Here is a 20,394-nt window from a genome sequence, read left to right as displayed (position 1 = left end):
ATTGTTTTATTTTATTATATTTATACCATTTTATTTATTCATATTTATTATATTATTTATATTCTGAGCTGCCACCAACAAAAAAAACTCCTGTGTAGTGTTTACAACATTGCCAATAAACGTGTTTTGATTCTGAAAAATATTTCATTATACAAATGTACAGCATCTCATGAGGAATCTGTTAACCATGTCTTGTCATCTGAAGTTACAAGAGGTGAGTCCACTCACTGGCCTGGTCCAGTCTCACCTGGTGGTTCACTCGGACGTTAATTTGGGAGTCGTGAGAAGAACTATTGAGGACATGGAGCAGCAGCTGCAGTCTCTGGTGAAGGCTCTCGACCATCAAGGTATTAAAATGTCCTGAAATTTGTTAGCAAGAAAGTCTAGACTCATGAACCACTTGTGCCTTCACAGACTACAACAAGATCCTGCAGTATACAGTTACTGACAGATACATGGTTGTCTGACAATTAAAACAAAATCGGTCTTACTAGTCAAGGCCAGATGGACAGGAGGACGGCAAACACCTGGCTAGTGGTGACTGATGACGGAACACAAGTGTGGGATGGAGAAAATGAGCAGGATCTGGAGGACCTACCAGAGCGATTCAGCTCAGCCCTTGTGTCCTCTGAACCAGGGTCAGATGCTACGCAAAGTCCTTAAATGTTTTTTGTGAAAGTTCACCTTACAGAGACTAGAAAAAGAAAAACAATGTACACACTTGTAAATTCTTAATAGAAGAAAAAAAGTTTAGTGTTTCTTTTTTCAACATTTGCTTACATTGTGTTTGCAATAACACCAATCATTTTAAGACATGCATTATTATGCATTATTTTGAATCTAGTTTTATTGTCTATAAATCTATGGTTACATCTATTATTTAAGTAATAATTTATCTCTCTCTCGACATGTTGGAATAACTTAATACATAAAAAATAAATGTACACCTATCATTTTAAGACATGCATTATTTTGAATCTAGTTTTATTGTCTATAAATCTATAAATTATATCTATTATTTAAGTAATAATCTCTAATTGAAATGTATAAATAAAAGTTTTTGACAAAATAATTGTTATTCTTATTATTATCTAAATCTTAACATTCGTATATTTATTCACTCATTTTTATATTTTGTGAAAATAATTTTTTCAATGTATTTATACATGTATCTATAATTTGACAACCCAACACTTCAGACAAACAGCTAGATTTTAAAATGATGGGACCCTTTTATGAATGGTTTAAATTAACTCAAAGATAAATGTTATTTATTTTTCTGCAACTGCCTAAAAGTTCTGACACTGATCTGAGATTTGAAGTCTGTAAACCTGAGATGTGGGCTGGACCACAGAACAACACGGACAAAAATCTGTTAATCTGATTAAAAGCGTTGATAGGCTTATCTTGGAGAGACAGATGGAGCTGTTGTCAAGCATGGACAGCAGACAATGTGTGGACCTGTGACCAGCAAAGCTGTAAGCAGGACACATCCTGGAAGATTTATGAAACTATTCTCAACTACTTTCTGTTTTAATTTTCTTTTCTTAATTGTCTCCTATGGGAATCTGAGGTAAGTGCAAATCCAGCCACTGTACTGGTGTTTCTTATTTGTACTGAGACTATTCTTGTTGCCAAAACTGACACGGTAGGTTACTATTGAAGTAAACAGAATTATTCTAGCCACATTGAAAGGCAAACAGTGACAGCCTGCCTTCGACTAATATATATGATATATACTGTATATATATATGATATATCGAGAATATTTATATCAAGTCATGAAGAGAACTTCGGACTTCTGACGTGTCTCTGTATGTGATTCCAACAGGTACTTCCTTTGAACATTCTAATTGGTGGATTCTCTCTAAAACAAAGTGTGATGTCACTAGAAGTGGATGAGACAGCCGGCGATCTACCGGTCAGAGATATTGGACTCATGAGAAGAGGGCAGATGACTAATGTCCCAGGTTTGTGTCCAGAAAGACAAAAGATATTTATTTCAATTTCATCTCATTCAATACATCGGTTTTACACAAGTTTATAACAATCACATACTTTTATTCATTCACATTTTTTTCTTTAAACATTACACTTTTATAATTGTGGAATTTTGAACTACAATCAAACAATTTTCAACTATAGTCAACTAAATTTAAAACAATTTTCAGATTATAAACATTTTTCACAAAGTGAATCAAACAATATGTTTTTAGATATGTAAAAAAAAATCAGAGAACATTATTACGTTATTAATAGAGAATAGAGAACGTTATTTTATTATTTCTGCCTTTTATTATTAATGTTTCACGATCTTTTAATATGTTTTGTGATCATTTATGTGTGACATGAATGATCATCAAACCTCAATCATTTAAAAACATGCATATCACGATATCTTTATCTGATTTCTCTACCTGCCCTTTCCCTGAATGTTCAACAGTCTACAATTAAAGACATTAATAAGATTTTGGTTAACTTAGTTTGAAAAAATAAACATCATCACCTTAAAAAAGAAATTCTGGACTCCCAGTCGCGCTCCCGTAAGATCCTGCAACCCTTTCGAAAAACGAACCTTTTTTGGGCACCACTTATTTAAATCTTCTGCGGTGGAGTTTCTCCTACGCACTTAAAGCTACATTTTAAATCTCAAAATGCCTAAACCGCAGCAAAGCGCTAATACTTCTGGACAACAGCTGGGATAAGCAGCCGGCCGGACCTCGACGCGCCATGACACTTCTTCTCGAGATGAGGCAGCAGGAATTCAGATTTTGAAACAACACTGAGCAATGTGCGATTTTTAGTCGAGCGACGCCAGTGGAATAAAGTGGTAGTGTTTTGCCCGAAGGGGGACAACATTTCCCATGAGCACTCACTGAACGTCGCAAAAGTTGCCATGTCCAGGTTTGCAGCAGTTGCACAAATTTCCATTGGCTGAATGAAGGATGGATATCGATGAGGTAATGAATCAGATTGTGGATAATGAAATATAATGTGTTATGATGGCTTTGTAAATAGCATAACTTTAACTTTGTTTTTGTACCACAACCATAACCACGATTAAGTCAGAGCCGCAAGACTAAATAAGAAGTTCTATAAGATGACTGTTTCACAGTGAACTAATGAACAAATCACGACATTAATGGGATGTATTGTCTGAATATCAATTTGAACGAGTATATTCGTTCAAATTGTGCAGTGTTGATTTCAGTCTTTCTGTAAAATAAGGTTATTTTTAAAAACTATATTCATATTGTATTATTTCGAGTCTATGTGGAAAATTTGGTTAAACTTATTGCTATAATTACTCTATACAAGTTTGTCAGTCATTTCTTAATTACTAAAAAGTAAGAGCACTTTGATACATTTTTTGATGACAATTGCAATATAAATAAAATGTATTATTATTAATAATAAGATACCTTCTTAAATTAAGTTCTTGCCCATAACGTTAAATATGATTCTGATCATTACAAATATTTATTTTACATTTGTAAAGTAACATTTGTGTTTTTTTTAAACAGACCTAGAGACTCTGCAGTGGGCAAATGCCCACCTGCAGTTGTACATTCTCGACAAAGAAGTTTTGCTACTGGCAAACGCTCCCTGGTATAATATATTTGTTGTAGATGACGAACAAGATCTGGGAGTGGAGCAAAGACAAAACAGGCATGCAGCCTATAGACAGTTTGTGCTGTGGCGACATGGACGTCCAGGTGTAGGAAACAGGGCCGTTATTCCTAGTTGTTGAGTCTGGAAAATAAGGCACACTTTTCCGAACCAAGGGGATATTACACTGGTTTCCAGGTCTGCAGACAAGTATAAGAGTTTACAGTATATAATGTGTGTTTGTGTTTTAAGTATATTAACATTAACATTTGTGTAAAACAAGAAAACTTTATTATTGTAATTTTTTTAATTAAACACATCAAACATCCCCCGCCTGACGTGTCCTCACTAGCTCCTCTGTAGGTGGTGGTGGTACAGAACTTGGAAGCCCTAATCATCTGGCCTAAGGCTTTGTTTTTGAGGAAGGCCACATCCACTGCAGCCGCTTTCTGAGGCGTAATCCTTTTACTCCTTGAATGTGTACATGCTCCAAGATTTTGACTTCTTATTGAAGTATTGTCTGTAACTGAATGAAAAAAAATATATAAGAATACTATTTTTCCATTCATATTCCATTCCGGTATATATACTTACATCTTGTGGCCATATTTGTTTCGTGCTGAGCCACGGCTATTGTGACTATTGTAGTCAATAGCCTCAAGCAGAGTCCGGGTGCGATACATGAGGGGAGTGTAGGAGAACCGCTTCCCTGCGAAATTTCCCAGATCCGATGTTGTCCTGTCGAGTATGCTAACAGACATACAATTCAGTCTATAGAAACCAGATGCGATATTGCATTTGATATGTTTAGAGTCAAACACACAGACATCAGTGTTGATAAATTGAGTGCATACCTACAGTTGATGAACTTCCTTACATTCTTCAATGGCAACAAGAGCCTGGTGAGCAGCTGAACCTGTAATCAAACATGTAATTGTGAGATGGATACACGCAAAGCAAAAATAAACACACCCAAAAATAGATGTAAATTACCTTGTTTTATCCATGGTTTCTCCTGGTTACTTTCACCCAGTGGTTCATGCTCACAAGATCCAATGGCCCACGTGTGCTTGTTCCAAACATGATGGATAGAATGTGGTAGAAGTGACTTCTTTTGATAGCTGTAGAGAAATAACATACATTAATCATAAGCAATGCCTAAGAAATACAAATGTATACAAACTAGTTATAAAAGCAATAGACAAAGTACCAAAATGGGACAAATGCATCTTCTATGTTTTATCAGATAATTTTAATATAAAAATAAAATAGTTCACTAAACACACCTAACAGTAAAACCATGTCTTGAAGATGTACTGAAGTGAACTATATACATCAGGCCTGACTTGTTAGTTAGTTATGCTAACTAGTCAGTCCTGAATCTATTGTTCTTTCAACACCATGACAAACCCTATGTTGTATTTGCAAAACTGGCAATAAACATGTTCTCTCTCTGAGAATTAATCATTGCAAACTACGTCACATATAAGACACGATAAAAGCACAGTGATTCAGTATCACCGATCTTTTCACAGTATAAATATTTAAGATAAACGTTTGTTGTCTTCATTCATCGTTTTTTCTTTTTAATTGTTTGGGTTTGTAGCATGTTTCTTATAAATAAACAATTTCCGATAAAGAATAAAGAATATAAGATATTAAATCAATTCCAGCTGAAATTCTCCTCAACTCCTCAAGTGTAGTTATGATCCTCCAAATAACATTGGATATATGAGTATGTTAATGGATAGATTTGACAGATAAAAATAGCTCAAACAAACATATTGGAAAATTATTCTTAAGTGTAAATAGAAAATACAAATAGGAAAAAGACATGGTCTATTACTAATAGATTTGTCATCTCAAATACAATTTAAAGTAATTCATAACATTTATCCCATTAATGTTTACATATGACTTTTTTTTAAATTGAACAAAAAATATAAATTCTGTAGAAATCAATAGGAAAATATCAAACACTTTTTTTTTTGATTGCCTTAAAACAAGAAAATACTCAGAGGATTTAGATAAATAAAATATAAGCACACTCTAAATCTTAAGTTAAAAGACATATTATTATATTATCAACATAATGATAAAAATATAGATTAATTAATTAATAAATAATTTAATTTGTATCAGCAAATTTCACATTCATAAATCAAAATTTAAAAAAAGTTCTCCAAATTCTAACTAATTAGGGGTAAAAAGGCTTTTATTATTCAGGGATTTATATAGAAAAGTGTAGTTTTTGTGTTGCTTTATTTTATTTTTTTTTGTGTATATCTTCAATCGGTTTTGTTTAACTGTTTCAGTTGTAAGCCAATGTTAGTGTATGGTTTTATTATATGTTTTGTTACTGTCTCTCATTATGTGGTCCTTTGTTGAGTTTTACATTTTGAATTTCAGTACATACAGGACCTATGTATCTATGTTTTGCTCAATTAAAAAATTTTTTTTTTTAAAAACAGATTATTTCTAATATAGTTTTATTGTCTTAATGAAATATATTTTGTGAATGTTTTAATCTATGAAATGGTGTCCATTATTTTAGTTAGTGCTGTTTTAAAAATACAATTTGTTAAATGTTTATAGTAGATATTTGTCCTACTGCATACTGCCAACAAAAGGTTGAAATTAATAAAAAGACCAAGTACAAAAATGGAAATTAATGAAAAGCGAAATTTATATATAGATGATTCAAAAAAGGTGTAAATAACAAAATTAAAAAAATGAATGTGCAAATAAATCTAAATTGAAATGTATAAATAAGTGTATATATACACTAAATACCAATGTTGGTTCTACAAAAACAAAATCTGATGTAATTGTAGCATTTTATTTTTCTACTACAATCACATCAGTTTCAATCGAAAATTAATTAAATGTGATCAAACATTTCTTAATTAATGTGAACATGACATCATCATGTGAACATTATGATATATAAACTGTGAAATTACAAATTGTTCTTGCAGATAATTTACGGGAAGTGAGATCATGGAAGAAGAGCCACCTGATGAAGATGAAAGGTGAAAATGAAGACAGTGTCATGATGCAGAGTCATGCTGACTTTTTTAGCATTCACGTAGTTATAAATAATTACTTCTCAAGCATTACGTGGGTTCAAATGCATGTAATATAAACAAAAAAGAATGCAGTAATAATTCTTAAACATGATGATCTTTCCAGCACTTCTACACAAAAATATTACTGTCTCTGTGCAGATCCTCAGCGTTTGTTTCGTGTCCCACGAGAACAACTGGAGGACTTGTGTCTCAAGCTGCAGGAAGACAACAGCATTCTAAGACAACACACTTGTACACAGGAGCAGCGTTTACGGAGGTAGAGGTGTGATGAAAATGTATGGCCAAACTGTGACTTCTATTTCCTCTGCAGGTTGTCCACCAGACTCATGAGTCTCCGCCAGGCGCAGCCTAAGTCCAGCACTATAAAGGAGCAGGACATGGAGGAGACCATGCAGGAGATGGAGGCTCGAGTAGCTGTGCTTGAAAGCCAGAAGTGTCTGTTGCAGAAAAAACTTAGCTTGGCCCGGCAGCACATCCTGGACCTCAGAGTAAACTCTCTGCACAGGTTTAGCAAAGGTATGCCTTCATTTAGTATGAAAATGTAATTTGTTTTTAGTTTTAGTAACACTACATGTTTTTATAAGAGATGAATTAGGAAAAAATATATATATATATTTAACATTATAAATCATTGGAATGCCCGAGCGGTAAAGGACATTTTTTTTCTTTCCACAATAAGGGAAGAGAAGTGATGCAGAGGTAGGAGTCAGGAGAGCAGCATCAACCGCCCCCCCTCGCTATGGTCCAACATTTGATGATAGCAAGACAGAGGAGCCAGGGTGGAGGTTTGTTGTCAAATGTGAAAAGAGAAGGTGTTTTTCAACCAATCTGACTTTTTGTCTACACACAGACCCAGCATGAAGGAGCAGCTGATGATGACGCAGATTCATTTGACCAATAATGCTCTCCAGGACTCTCTCAGAGAGAAGGAGAGGGAAATGGAGGGAGCCATCAAAGAGATGATGAAAGAGCAGGCCGACAGACACAGGTTAGCGTGGCAAACAAAAGACAAGAAGGAACATAAAAAAAAAATTACAAATTCCTAAATAAAATTTTACAAACTCTTGAAAAAATTGACAAACTCTTGAAATTAAATACAAAAAAACAAATCAAAACCCCTGTTAACTAAATATAAATATTTTCATTACATTAAGTTCATACATTTAAGTAGATTGTAAATGCTTGTAAATTATGTTGCATTAATTTGGTTTACAAACATACACACTGTTAATTTCCAAATAAAAACTTTTTTTTAATTGAACCCTGTCGTGAAATCACTGTCCATGTGAGCTAAACACATGTTCTGGCCTTTAAAAGTTTTCTGATGACATGGTCTACTTTACATACTCTAACCTCTAACATGTGGATTTAACACATCTGATATATTTTAATTTACTTTTAAAGTGTGTGTAGTGTATATTTTATGCATGAAAATCAATTAAATATATTTGAAATCCTCTTTTCCAGAATCAATATAAAAGAAAACATGGATCTGATTCGTCTACAGAAGCAACTGTCAGAGAAGAGCGCCGCCCTGCGGGTCAGCCAAGAGAGATTCAAACAATTGAAGGAGGTCAGAATTCTTTTTTTTAAATGTTTTTTTTTTTTTCTTTTGAAAGTTTTTAAAACCAAATACTTTGATTAATGTGTTTTGCTTTTTTTTTTAGACATATGAAATGCAGTTAGAGGAGGTAAAACACTTTTTAAAACACATAATTTAATATAATATATACATATTCTGCAGCTTTCTCTTGCATTTCTTAAATGATCCTACAGGGTCAAAGGTCAGTGAAAGAAGCTCAGGCAGCTCTGCTGGAAAAAGTGGAGGATCTGAGTAAGCAGCTGAAGCAAGAGAAAGAGAGAGCTCGAACCCTGGACACTGAGCTCAACACTGCCACACTGACCCTGCAGAGTCTGGAGAAGGTAAGACACAAACACACTTGCAGACCTACACATGCACACATAAAGAGAAAGACACACACACCGAGACACAAACATACACACTGATACACACACAAATGGTCTCACTCACACATAGACATACAATTCAATTTTATTTAAAGTGTCTGGCTTCCGTAAACATCACTCTATGGAGACAGCCTTACTGAAAGTGTGCAGTGACATCATGATGTCGGCTGACTCGGGTCAATTCACTGTAATGGTTCTCTTGGATCTGTCCTCAGCCTTTGACACAGTTGATCACCAGATCCTGCTGAGAAGACCGAGGGATGAAGCTGGACTGTCTGGGTCTCTGTTACAGTGGTTCCCTTCATATCTTTCTGGGGGCAGTTTTAGTGTATCTACCAATCAAATAAGGTCTGAATCAGCGAATCTGTTGTGTGGAGTCCCTCAGGGTTTGTTTCTGGATCCTTTATTGTTTTTGCTGTACTTGATTCCCCTGTAAAAAATCATTCAGAGATTTCCTGATGTTTATTATCACTATTTTGCTGATGACATCCAGCTCTACTGCTCTTTTGATCCAACTGAGCCCCAGAGGCTGAACAGCTTAGTCAATTGTTTGCTAGAAATCAAACAGTGGCTGAGTGAAAACACTTTGCAGCTAAATGTGGACAAAACTGAAACTCTGGTGATTGCTCCTGATGATAAGGTTCCAGGTTCGAGTCAGTATTTGGGTGACTTAGGTCAGTCTGTCGAACTGAGCCTGAGAAACCTGGGTGTTTTATTTGACAAAGACATGTCTCTTGTTCAACACTGCATAAAACTGACCAGAAACGGTTTCCTTCAACTGAGAAAACTTAGAAAATTTTGTCACAACATGATCTGGAGCTTGTAATCCATGCGTTTGTGTCTTCTCGCCTGGATTATTCCAAAAGTTTGTTTTCATGTCTAAACAAGAAGGATCTGTCTCGCCTGCAGTTGATTCAGAACTCTGCAGCGAGAATTCTTACCCACTCAAGTAGAAGAACTCAAATTTCTCTGATCCTTAAAACTCTTCACTGGCTGCCAGTTTCTTTCAGGATCAACTTTAAAATTCTGGTTCTTACTTTCAGAGCTATTCATGGTCAGGCTCTTCCTGACATCACTGATCTGATCCAGCCTTACACCCCTGCTCAACCACAGCTCTGGCTCTGAGGTCTGTGGATCAGAATCTACTGATGGTTCCCCGCACACGGTTCAGGACCAGAGGAGAGAAATCCTTCCAGGCAGCTTTGGAACGATCTTCTTCTCTCTTTGCGTTTGATGGACTCCTTCAAGAAATATATTTTATTTGTACAGGCTCTTCCTTGATTTTCTGGAACTCCTATGTTGTTCCCAGTATTATCTTTACCTTTAAAGTATATATTTTATTGAGTATTGTTTTGATTGTTTAAGCACTTTGTGACCCTGGTCTGGAAAAGCGCTATATAAATACAAATTACTTACTTACTTAGTATAACAAAGTTATCTGAAGACACTTTACAGACTACATTAGAAAAAGGAAAAACAGGTCCGACCAATACTGAGGGAATAACAGCGTGGCAGTGGCGAGGAAAAACTTCATTTAAAAAGGCGGAAACCTCGGTCAGAACCAGACTCAGTGTTGACGGCCTCTTGCTGCAACTGGTATACATGCATACAAACACACGCATACACACCAGACCTACTTGGACACACAGTTATTCACATATACACACACAGGAACATGCGCACAAACTTCTACAAATACACACAGACACCAGCAAATACACTGTGTGTGATTGTCAAGCTAAAAGTCGCTGGAGATTCTCCACTCATGACTCTTGTATGTTCACTATCATTCATTCACTAACACACAGACACATACACATGCACAGATTCATATTCACACACATGTACATACACATACACCTTCACATACACGCATCTTCAAAGGCACACACACACAGACACATACACATGCACAGATTCATATTCACACACATGTACATACACATACTTTTTTGAGTTTTGTTTTGATTGTCTAAGCGCTTTGTGACCCTGGTCTCGAAAAGCGCTATATAAATAAATATTACTTACTTACTTACTTACTTACTTCACAGACACACATCTTCAAAGGCACACACACACAGACATACACACAGGCGGTAGCTCAAGTCCCAGTATTGTATAGATCTCTCCTTCTCTTCTTTCTCTTCCAGTTAAAAGAGAGAGTTAATGATCTGGAGGGAGAAAGAGACCTGATCAGAGAAAACTATGATTCACTGCTGGAAAGGTCAGAGGTCAACTGGATTAACCAACCAAATTAGAAGATGAAGAATTAAAGCTACAGACCTTATGCTGATGTATGGAATATTTACCCTCCAGGACTTTGTCGACTCAGAGCACCAGTGAGAGGGAAAAAATGGAGAACAAAGACCTGCAGGAGCCATACAAGAGCAGCCAGAAGATCAAGATTTTAGAGCAAATGCTGCAAACTGAGAGGGAGGAGAGAAGTCTACTGAAGCTGGAGAATGAGCAGCTCAGGAAAGAGCTTCTCTCTAAAGATAGAATAACACCAGCAGGTTAGTATCATCAAATCAACACTTTAAGAACAAAATATAAAAATAATTTCGGTTGCTAAGACGCATTGGTCAAAACTAAATCGACATGTTCAAAACCCTTATCACAGTCTGCTTCTCCATCATGCAGCTCAGCCCAACAGTAATATCATGAACAAAGCTTTGTCTGATCAACAAAACACTGTAACATTGTCTCACTTTGGTACCACACACACACACACACACATATATATATATATATATACAGATTTTCAAATATATATGTATATATATATATATAATATCTTTTTTTTTTTCAGGGGTAGATTAAATTTACATTATGAGATGAAACAAAAAAAACAAAGTCAATCATGAATACTTTGGCCACATGGTTTAATCAACATCACAACTTATATCTTCTCTGGCAAGACACCTATGGTAGGATGTTCTTGAGTGTATGATCATCCCTGACAGCCTTCGGGAGGAATATCTTCACAACCATTCATTGAATCCAGCAAGGAGATGGAATGATTGTATACCTTCCATTTCCATTCTGGTTTTTTTTTCAATGGGGTTCAAGAAGGAAAAGGATAGAAGCAAAAACTACAGATTCTTGGTTACATTTGTTCCCATCTAGCTTGGTAAATCAACTTTTGCATGTCACAAGAATGTATGAAAAAAAAAGAAATTGAAGGTTTTAAAGAACAATAAACACATGTTGACTTGGTTACTCATTGCACAATCATCTTACTTGGATTTATCCAGCACATACAACTTTGATAACAAAGTTGCTAAACACATTCTCCATTCCTTTCCAAAGGTACTTTGTACAGTTGCCTCATTCAAACTTTATTCCTCTCAAGCACTTGGGCGATTGTTGTTTTACTGACATTGTTTTCCTGAACTCTGTCCTGAATTTCCACTTTGACATTTACATCATTATAGCATTGTTTGAAATGACCGCATCAACAAGACAAGTTCCTAGGACATATGTAACAGTTCGACATTTACCTCCTGCAGGTACTAACCTATGCATCGGACATATAGTACAGCGATATGAAACACAAAATACAGTCATCAATATATTTCCCAACATAAAGCTGATGTAAAACATAGATTATTTTAATTTATGAAATCTGGCTCAATACAGTAGTTGGATAAATCTCTTACCTGTTAGTGCAGGAAAAGTCTCAAAATTGATCTGATTGTTGAAGGCTGCAAGTTTGGCTGAGCCATTAAAACTTCTATTTTACAGATGCCATGATTTACCACATGCTCTATTATCATTTACTGTGGTTTCATCAGATAGCACAGCTCTACGTCCTATTAGAACCTTTCAAATGAAGCCAAAAGAAGATCACCTGGATATGTTTTCAGCTAAAAATTTCATTCAGCTGTTGGTAATCTTATTCATTTGATTTCACTTTTAGTATCGATATTTAATCATTTTTAATAGATTTCAATGTGGAAATTCCCAGTGTTTTTTTCCCATTATTTTGTTTTGAGTGTGTTTTTAACTAATATGAACTTATTTGAAGTGTCTAGTCATTTGAAAAATGTGCAATTGAATCATAGTGTGTTTTCAAATGTGAACTAGTGGATAAGACATACATTTTTGTGACTGTTGTCACTTTGTCTGAAAGCAATAAAAAGAGAGGCACAGTTTAGCCCACATGATTTTCTGCTTTTCAGACTGTGTTAAGCGTTTTGAACATGTTGCTTTAGTTTCAACCAATGCACTTTAGCATTCGAAAAAAGATACTATTTTTTAACGTGTTCATTTTCATGCTTTGTAGACGAGCTAGTCCACCAGGAGTTTCTCTACTACAAACACCAGGTCTCTGTCCTGCAGGACAAACTCAACTCCATAACAAAGGTGCTAAACACAAATGCTGATCTGAAAAAGGTCTGCAATGTGCTGAAATTTAGCATTGCCAACATTAAACAAATCAGGAAAATCATTGGAAGCAGCAAAATGTTATTTTCATGCAATGGTCATTTAAAATTTTTGTATTGATTGTCATCATGGTCCCAAGCCAAACCCACAGTTTTAAACTCGCTTAGATCTTTGCACAGCCAGGCCTTAAAAATCCTTGATCAAAAACCTTGGCGTTACCACCATTGCAACATTCTTGAAAAAGATCAAATCTTGAGCTTTGAAAACTTGATAAGGTTCTCCAATATCCCTCTGGTACATAAAATCATGCATGATGCTGCCCCTCTTCCCCTAAAGCCCTATGTACAGCCATGCTCTCAACTAAAAAGCAGAGCTTTAAGGTCAGTGTCCAGGGGCGACTGCAATGTTCCCAAAAGAAAGTCTGCGTTCTCTCGATCAGCCTTTTCATACAAAACCATCAAAGAAAGGAACGGGCTCCCAGATAATATAAGGAACAAAGCAGATTTTCATCGCTTCTCACAGGCTGTCAAAGACTGTCTTTTGAACCACCAGTCCTGCTCTCAATAATAGTATAATATTACCATCTTTGACATTATTAGATAGTACTGTGTTTTTGTATAATATTGTGTTTTTGCTTTATTTGTAAAAAAAAGTAATTATTGTGGTTTAAAATAACAATTTTCTGTCTTGCAGGAGTTCGACATGAGTGTGGATGACCTCAGTGAAACTCTCCTGCAGATCAAAGTCTGGTAGTTCAGGAGAAAGGAGGGATGACCCACACAATTAACTGTTTTTTTTTTACCGCAGGCTTTTCGGATGCAGCAAGAGAACAGGGAGAGTCTGAGCTTTCTTGAAGGGAATGTGGATCTTCTTCCTTCTGGAACGGCCGAGTTCGCGCAAATTGTGCTCGAACTCCAGAAGACCAGAGATCTGCTGCTTCTGGAGAACCGCATCAGTGGAGACCTGCGAGTAGGAATCCTAGACGCCATCTGAACAGACCCCGGAATAACCTTCTGGTTCCTCTGCAGGAGGAGCTGAATACCACACAGAAGAAGATGGAGAGAGAAAGGGAAGAGGTGCGAGTGATGATGGAGGAGAAAAGTAAACTGTTGTCCAAGAGAGCTCTTCAGATAAAAACTCTACAAGGTTTGTAACAGGAAAGAACTTGAATCAGATCTTTCTTCTAAAAACACTTTTACACCATGTTTTAGTATTTAGTTGTGATGTGTTGATGAGGCCTCATGACAAAGCTAATGGGGTATCATGATACAGTGTCTTTGGATCCCACTCTCTGCTTAGCTCTGATCTACTAATTCAATAAAACCTGGTAACATTTTCAAACATAGAGTGCCATCTAGTGGTCTTTCAAAATGAAGACACTGTATCATCATCAGCTCACCTCATCAGCTGTATTATGAGACTTCATCAAAAAAAAATACTATTATTTAGGTATTCTCTGTGTTGTTTTTTGCCTCATGCCCGTCTTATAAGTTAAAGTTGGGTTGTTTTTCCGTTGACCTCTAGAGCAGCTGAAAGAGCTCGTGTACAATCCTAGGAACAGGAAACGGACCATTCCGGTCGAGTACACATGGCCTTCGGCAAGTTTGAAAGTGGAATCCATGCCTGAAAAGGACAGTCCTCCTCTGCGAGTTGGAGAGTCTCTCCTGGAAATTTACATCAAGGTGTTTAAGGTTTTTGGGTTTAGACTTACTCCATAAATCAGATTTGGGCAAAGTGGGGCCCAGGGGACACAACCTCTGCCTCCATATTTTGGGCGATGAGGTCAAAATAATAGGATTAAACTGTCCATTTAGAAATGTGTCTCTGATTGGCTTGCAGTTTCATTACCATTTCAATTCTTCAAATAACTCAAACTTTTTTCTCTCTTTTCTTCCTTTTATTGGGATTAGTTTTAGATGTTAGTGTTAGATGCTAACCCTTACCCTAACCCTTTTATATCATGTTCTTTTTTTTGTATATACGTAGCTATAATATTTAAAATGTAATATAATTTAAAGTATATTTCAAATTAAATATTTTATTCAATTTATTCAATGACATTATATAATTTATTTCGCACTTTATTTTAAATTGTAAACTATATAAATATGAAAAGGTTTTATTTTATTTGAATACATTCTTACAATTAAATAATATACAACCAAATCACGACAAGATTGAAATAAGGTATTGTTATAAATATAATTTTAAATTTTCCAATCATGTTAAGTTCTTTATTTGTCCTTTTCTTCTGTTGGCTTGTTGGCAACCGTCACAGGATATAAGGTGGCCCTTAAGGAATTTTAATTGCCCATTACTGTTCTAAAAGTTCATAAAACTTGATGTGATGAATGTGATGCTTTATCATGATACAGTGTCTTTATTTCAATAGACCACAAGACTCTGATCTTCTAAGTCAATGAAACCTGGCATATTTTTTTCAAACTGAGAGTTCCATCTAGTGGTCTTTCAAAGTAAAAGTCGCTGTATCATGATACCTCATCAGCTCTTTAATGAAGCCTCATAGACCAATCACTGATGAGAACTTTTGCTGTGGTCGCTGCTAGGGAGCCACGTTTACACCAGCAGCACTTCGGAACATGGCCGGCATCCGAAATATGACTGGATATGACATTGTGACGTTCCTTACATATGGACTCCTGGACTTCGAGATGTTGGCCACGCCCTTGGTGCCCGGAAACCAGCCCAAGTACGAGTTCACCTCCACGTATGCACTCACTGCGCGTGACCTGGCACTGCTGTACGGCCAGGCTTCAAAGATCAGGGTGGAGCTACATCAGGGGCTCGGAGGTGTCCGGTTCGTCACCCAAGGAAGTGGGACCATCTCCTTAGAGGCAGCAATGGAGACTAGAGGGGAGCCTGTTGGTAGGAGTGTTGCTATCACAGGTACAAAAATCCACTCTAAAGAGAGAGAGAGCACTTAAAAGCATAATGCTTTAGATAAAACTGACTACTGATTTTTTCCGAGTGATTGGTCGATAATGCATCATCAAACAGATGATGAGGTATCATGATAAATTTTCTTCTCTAGTTCCAGACCACTAGATGGCACTCTAATTTGAAATGTTAGGTTTATTGAATCAGTAAATCGGAGAAAAAATAAAGAGAGCAGAGAGTGCAATCTAGTGGCCTTGAAGACACTGTATCATACCTCATCAGCTGTTTCATTAGGCCTTATCAACCCATTACAATATGTATTAATAACCGCTCACTAGTATGCACACCACTACCACTTCCATGTCTCTCCAGGTTTGGAGGGTGAATCCATCGGTGTCCTGGACTTCTGGGTGCAACTGTTTCCCCCAGCTGAGCCTCCAGAAGCCACAATGGAGCGAAAGGCTGACAGCACCCAAATTACTCCAGTCCAGGCCCCGCTTGGCTGGCAGGAGACCCTCCATGAGGAGGTACACGACTATGGCGGGGGGATCCCCAATGAAATCGTACTCGTGATGGAACGCTGTATGGGCATCAGTGCACATTGGCCGGGACTTCTTCCCGACACGTACCTGACTTATAGGTTCTACGATCTTCCGCCTCACGTGTCTCACACGGTTAAATCGTCCAACGACCCGATTTTCAATGATGTCATCAGCTACCCTCTGGCAGTAACTGTTGATGTGCTGCAGTACCTCCGGTGAGAAGTGGAATACAAATGATAAAATGTCACTTTTTTCATGTCTATCATTCAAGTATCCAGACATTTATACAGAAGACATTTTTGCTTTAATGCAGGTATCAAACCACTTGTCCGCCCCTTACTTTTTCTAGATCTTTGATGTTAAAATGTCCCAACCTTTTCTGCACCACGGATCATATGTATTGGCTTTATATTCACGGACTGAAAATAAATCATAGAAAAATGGTTAATGTCATAAAAATGCCCTCAACTAACTAAATTATAGGTTTGTTACTTAAACAGATATTTACAGATTCTCATTTCATTATTTCCAAAGAATAAATGTGTAACATGTATGACTAACATACTGACACTGCATCTCCCCTTAGGACAAGTAGCCTTAGGGTTTATGTGTTTGATGACAGCGATGGTCAGATCCCTAAAGCATATTTGGCCAAGACCCCCATTCCACTCGGAAGCCTATTCACTGGCCGAGAGATCAGAGGTCAGATAAACATTATGACCGCCTTTATCAATTAGCATTATTGGTGCAGCTTTAAGCATGTCTGATTTTTGGGCTTGTCCTTCTTTCCCAGGTGACTACGTCTTGCGTGATGCGGCAGGTGCTCCTCGTGGTACCATCAGATTGATGATCAAGTGGAAGTACCCCCTCCAGTCCAACCTCCTGGAGATCCAACAGGATGCAAGAGTAGAGGCGGAGGAGAGGAGTGGCGGCGAGTCTGAGAGGCCAGTCGCTAAACCAAGAATCAAAGTGGTGAGGATTTTGTGAAAATGGTGATGATGATGTTAAAAATATTAATTTCTTATTGATTGTTCTTCATCAGCTGACTGAGGCAGACATGACAAAAGAGACAAATGCGTTGGTAAAGATGTACATTTTCAATCCAATATAGGCACTTAAACAATAAAAATGTCAAGTTAACTGAACAATGTGTTTAAACCTCCATCTAAATCTGAGCTGAAATCCAAACAGACTGTCAAAACACAGAGAAGTCGCCAGGCAAGAAAAGTCAAGAGGTCTCACTTCGAGAAAACTCCTCTGGCCACAACCAGTCATGTTGCTGCTGCTGCTGTGTATGTAACACTTACTTTATTTTATTCATGATTCAGGAGATATCTCAATGATCATGACATTTTTTTGTAGTGCACAGTTGAAAAATACACACAATTGGGGAGCGCCAGACATAAAATTAGGACACCAGATTTTTACTGAGTTAGAATCATGATTATATATCATATATATATCATCATGATTATATAACAAATATGTCTTAGATAATAGACAATTAAATTAAATGTGAAACATTGAATGATTTGAGGAACATATTCTAACACTTAATGTTTTTCAAACAAAAATATACATTTTACCATTTTTTCTTGTTCATACTTCTTCCTGGTCTGAGAGCAAATGATTGAGGAGTCAAGCTGACTAGATTCGAATTCAAAACCTTTTTGAATTTTAAATCGATTTAAAGTGAAAAAGGTAATTACGCATATGGGGTTTATAATTTATAAATAATGTAACAATATATTACTTTAGTTTGTTCTATGGAGTTATTGTTGTTGTTGGGGAGGCAATTTACATTTATCGGATTTTCATTTTATAACAATTTTTTTTTTATCATGGCTCTTTGTTCAAGCATGTTATAAGCAAATACATATTTCACACATCTGTGTCTGCAAAGGAGCAATGTAAATAAAAATGAAAACCATTTGCATACCCACAAAAAAGGGGTGGTCTAACCACCTCCTTACAAAAGATTGAGATATACCTGTAGATTTACCATTAAGATAAAACTGTAGATAATATTTAGATACAATCCCAAAATAACAGAAGTTTAGGTACTGAGTAGGTTGATGAGGTCTCATGAAACAGCTGATGAAAATTATGCCAGAATTCATTGAATTATTAGATCACAGTCAAATATAAAGCAGTAAGTGCCATCTAGTGGTCTTTCAAAATGAAGACACTGTATCATGATACCTTATCAGCTGTTTCATGAGGCCTTATCAAACCATCAGTAGGTCAAGAATTTATATTTATGGTTTAAAATTAAACTGTATTGAAATTTGTTGGCTACTTCATTATTACATTTTATAATATTGCTGCTACATCAGATCATTTGGTGCTACACACTCAATGACAACAAATGGTAATTTGAAGTTTCAATATTTTTAGGACTTCCAAAGAGACATCTGTGGTGACCACTGTGAGAAGACAAAGCTCCAGTGGTAACTTCAGAACCCAGGTAGACTACAAAAAAAGATTTGACCATTTTTACTTTGTTAAATAAATTGTGTCTTCTCAGTCAGTGGATCAGGAGTTGGATGACGTAGAAGAAAAAAGTGAGTTTGAAGCTGCAGCACACAACAAAGACACTTAAAATGTACTTCCTCCATCAGGTGCTGCTGAACAAAATGAAGCTTCAGATTCATCAGAACGCAGTTCTTCACAAAGTGACAATGTGATAATTCCAGCAGCGCCACGGATGAAGCAGGTGCAATTGTTGTAAGCCTGAAGTTTGACTTCAGTGTCAAGATGGTTTGTTGTAATCTCCAGGGAGACAAGCTGAGAGTGGAGATACTGTCTCTGTCATTTAAACCATCGTCACTGGTGGCTAAAGACAAGTCAGTGCAGCAGGTCTATGTTGAGTACCGACTGTTAAGCGTCCCCATGGAGACCACAGAGACACCCATGTCTCTTCGTAAACCAACAAAGGGGGAGACGGTTCACTACAACTTCAGACGAAGTAAGGCCTCATCTTTTTGATAATTATGCATCAGTTTACATTAGGGGTGTAAGAAAATATCGACACACATAAATAAGGCTGGGTTAACTTTAAACAATACCATATATTCAACAGCACTGCATCAACTTACATGTGTTTCTGTCAGTCATCTATGTAGATGGTTCTGTGTCAGCTCCACTGAGACAGTATTTGTACACAATGCTGGAGGGAAGCGACCCCAACAAGGGCAGGTAACTATTAACATAATAGTGCGATGAAAATATGTTTTACATGAAAAACTGCAGGTTAAAGTTTACGGTGGTCAGTGAACCTATGGATGACGAGGACGAGTGCATCGATGTAGGCTTTGCTTTTCTGGAGCTGCAGGAGCTGCTAGTGACAGGAAGTGATGTCATTGAAAGACAAATTGACAGTAAGTAATTCTGCTCTCTCAAAGTAACGCAAAGGTTTTGTGACTGACCATGTTTGTGTCTGACAGTTCTCAGCGTGGACGAAGAACAGAAGGTGATCGGTCATCTGAAGGTTTCTTTAGAAGCAGCAAAAGCGCTGAGTGGAATTTACAGAGAGTTTCACCAAACCAAACCAGAGATAGAAGACACAACTGATGAAGATAAAGAGGAACAGGAAGCATAAAGCAAGAGTGAAGAGGGTGGGAATGACCGAGTTATAGAATATGAAGGTGAAAAGGGATTTCTGATATTAAATGGAGAAATAGCTAGTGCCTTTTTAATCATGGTACACTCGTTTCTACGGTTCTTGACTGGCTACGATTCTCTTTGTAACAGAAACCATACTTGTGCAATTCCAAGAGATGACAAAGTTCTCAAGAAGACCAGTTGGGCACACATGTGGAAATGTTCTGCAAATAGTTGACCGCCATTCAAATTTTTTTAGATTTATCGTTGAAGATTCATTTAATTTTGAAAGCAATGTC

The 20,394-nt window shown here is 36.7% G+C and overlaps 1 protein-coding gene across 1 annotated transcript; it reads left to right on the top strand.

Annotated features, from left to right (window-relative positions):
- Positions 1-1,882: 1,882 nt before the first annotated feature.
- rpgrip1 (RPGR interacting protein 1) lies at positions 1,883-20,275 on the top strand. Its single transcript, XM_087790252.1, is given in 30 exon segments — positions 1,883-1,970; positions 6,588-6,641; positions 6,837-6,954; positions 7,009-7,214; positions 7,378-7,483; positions 7,549-7,686; positions 8,166-8,271; positions 8,366-8,389; positions 8,475-8,621; positions 10,817-10,890; positions 10,983-11,183; positions 12,914-13,031; positions 13,746-13,796; positions 13,860-14,021; positions 14,081-14,198; positions 14,577-14,734; positions 15,620-15,959; positions 16,323-16,707; positions 17,079-17,194; positions 17,286-17,461; positions 17,535-17,572; positions 17,656-17,784; positions 18,875-18,959; positions 19,020-19,056; positions 19,114-19,208; positions 19,271-19,460; positions 19,606-19,690; positions 19,745-19,872; positions 19,939-20,195; positions 20,246-20,275. Coding segments are annotated over 30 exon segments (3,960 nt in total).
- The last annotated feature ends 119 nt before the right edge of the window (positions 20,276-20,394 follow it).

The sequence above is a fragment of the Callionymus lyra genome, chromosome 4, assembly GCF_982586985.1.
Source record: "Callionymus lyra chromosome 4, fCalLyr1.hap1.1, whole genome shotgun sequence".
In the NCBI taxonomy this organism is placed as follows: domain Eukaryota; kingdom Metazoa; phylum Chordata; class Actinopteri; order Syngnathiformes; family Callionymidae; genus Callionymus; species Callionymus lyra.
This window is presented reverse-complemented; position numbering and strand designations above follow the sequence as displayed.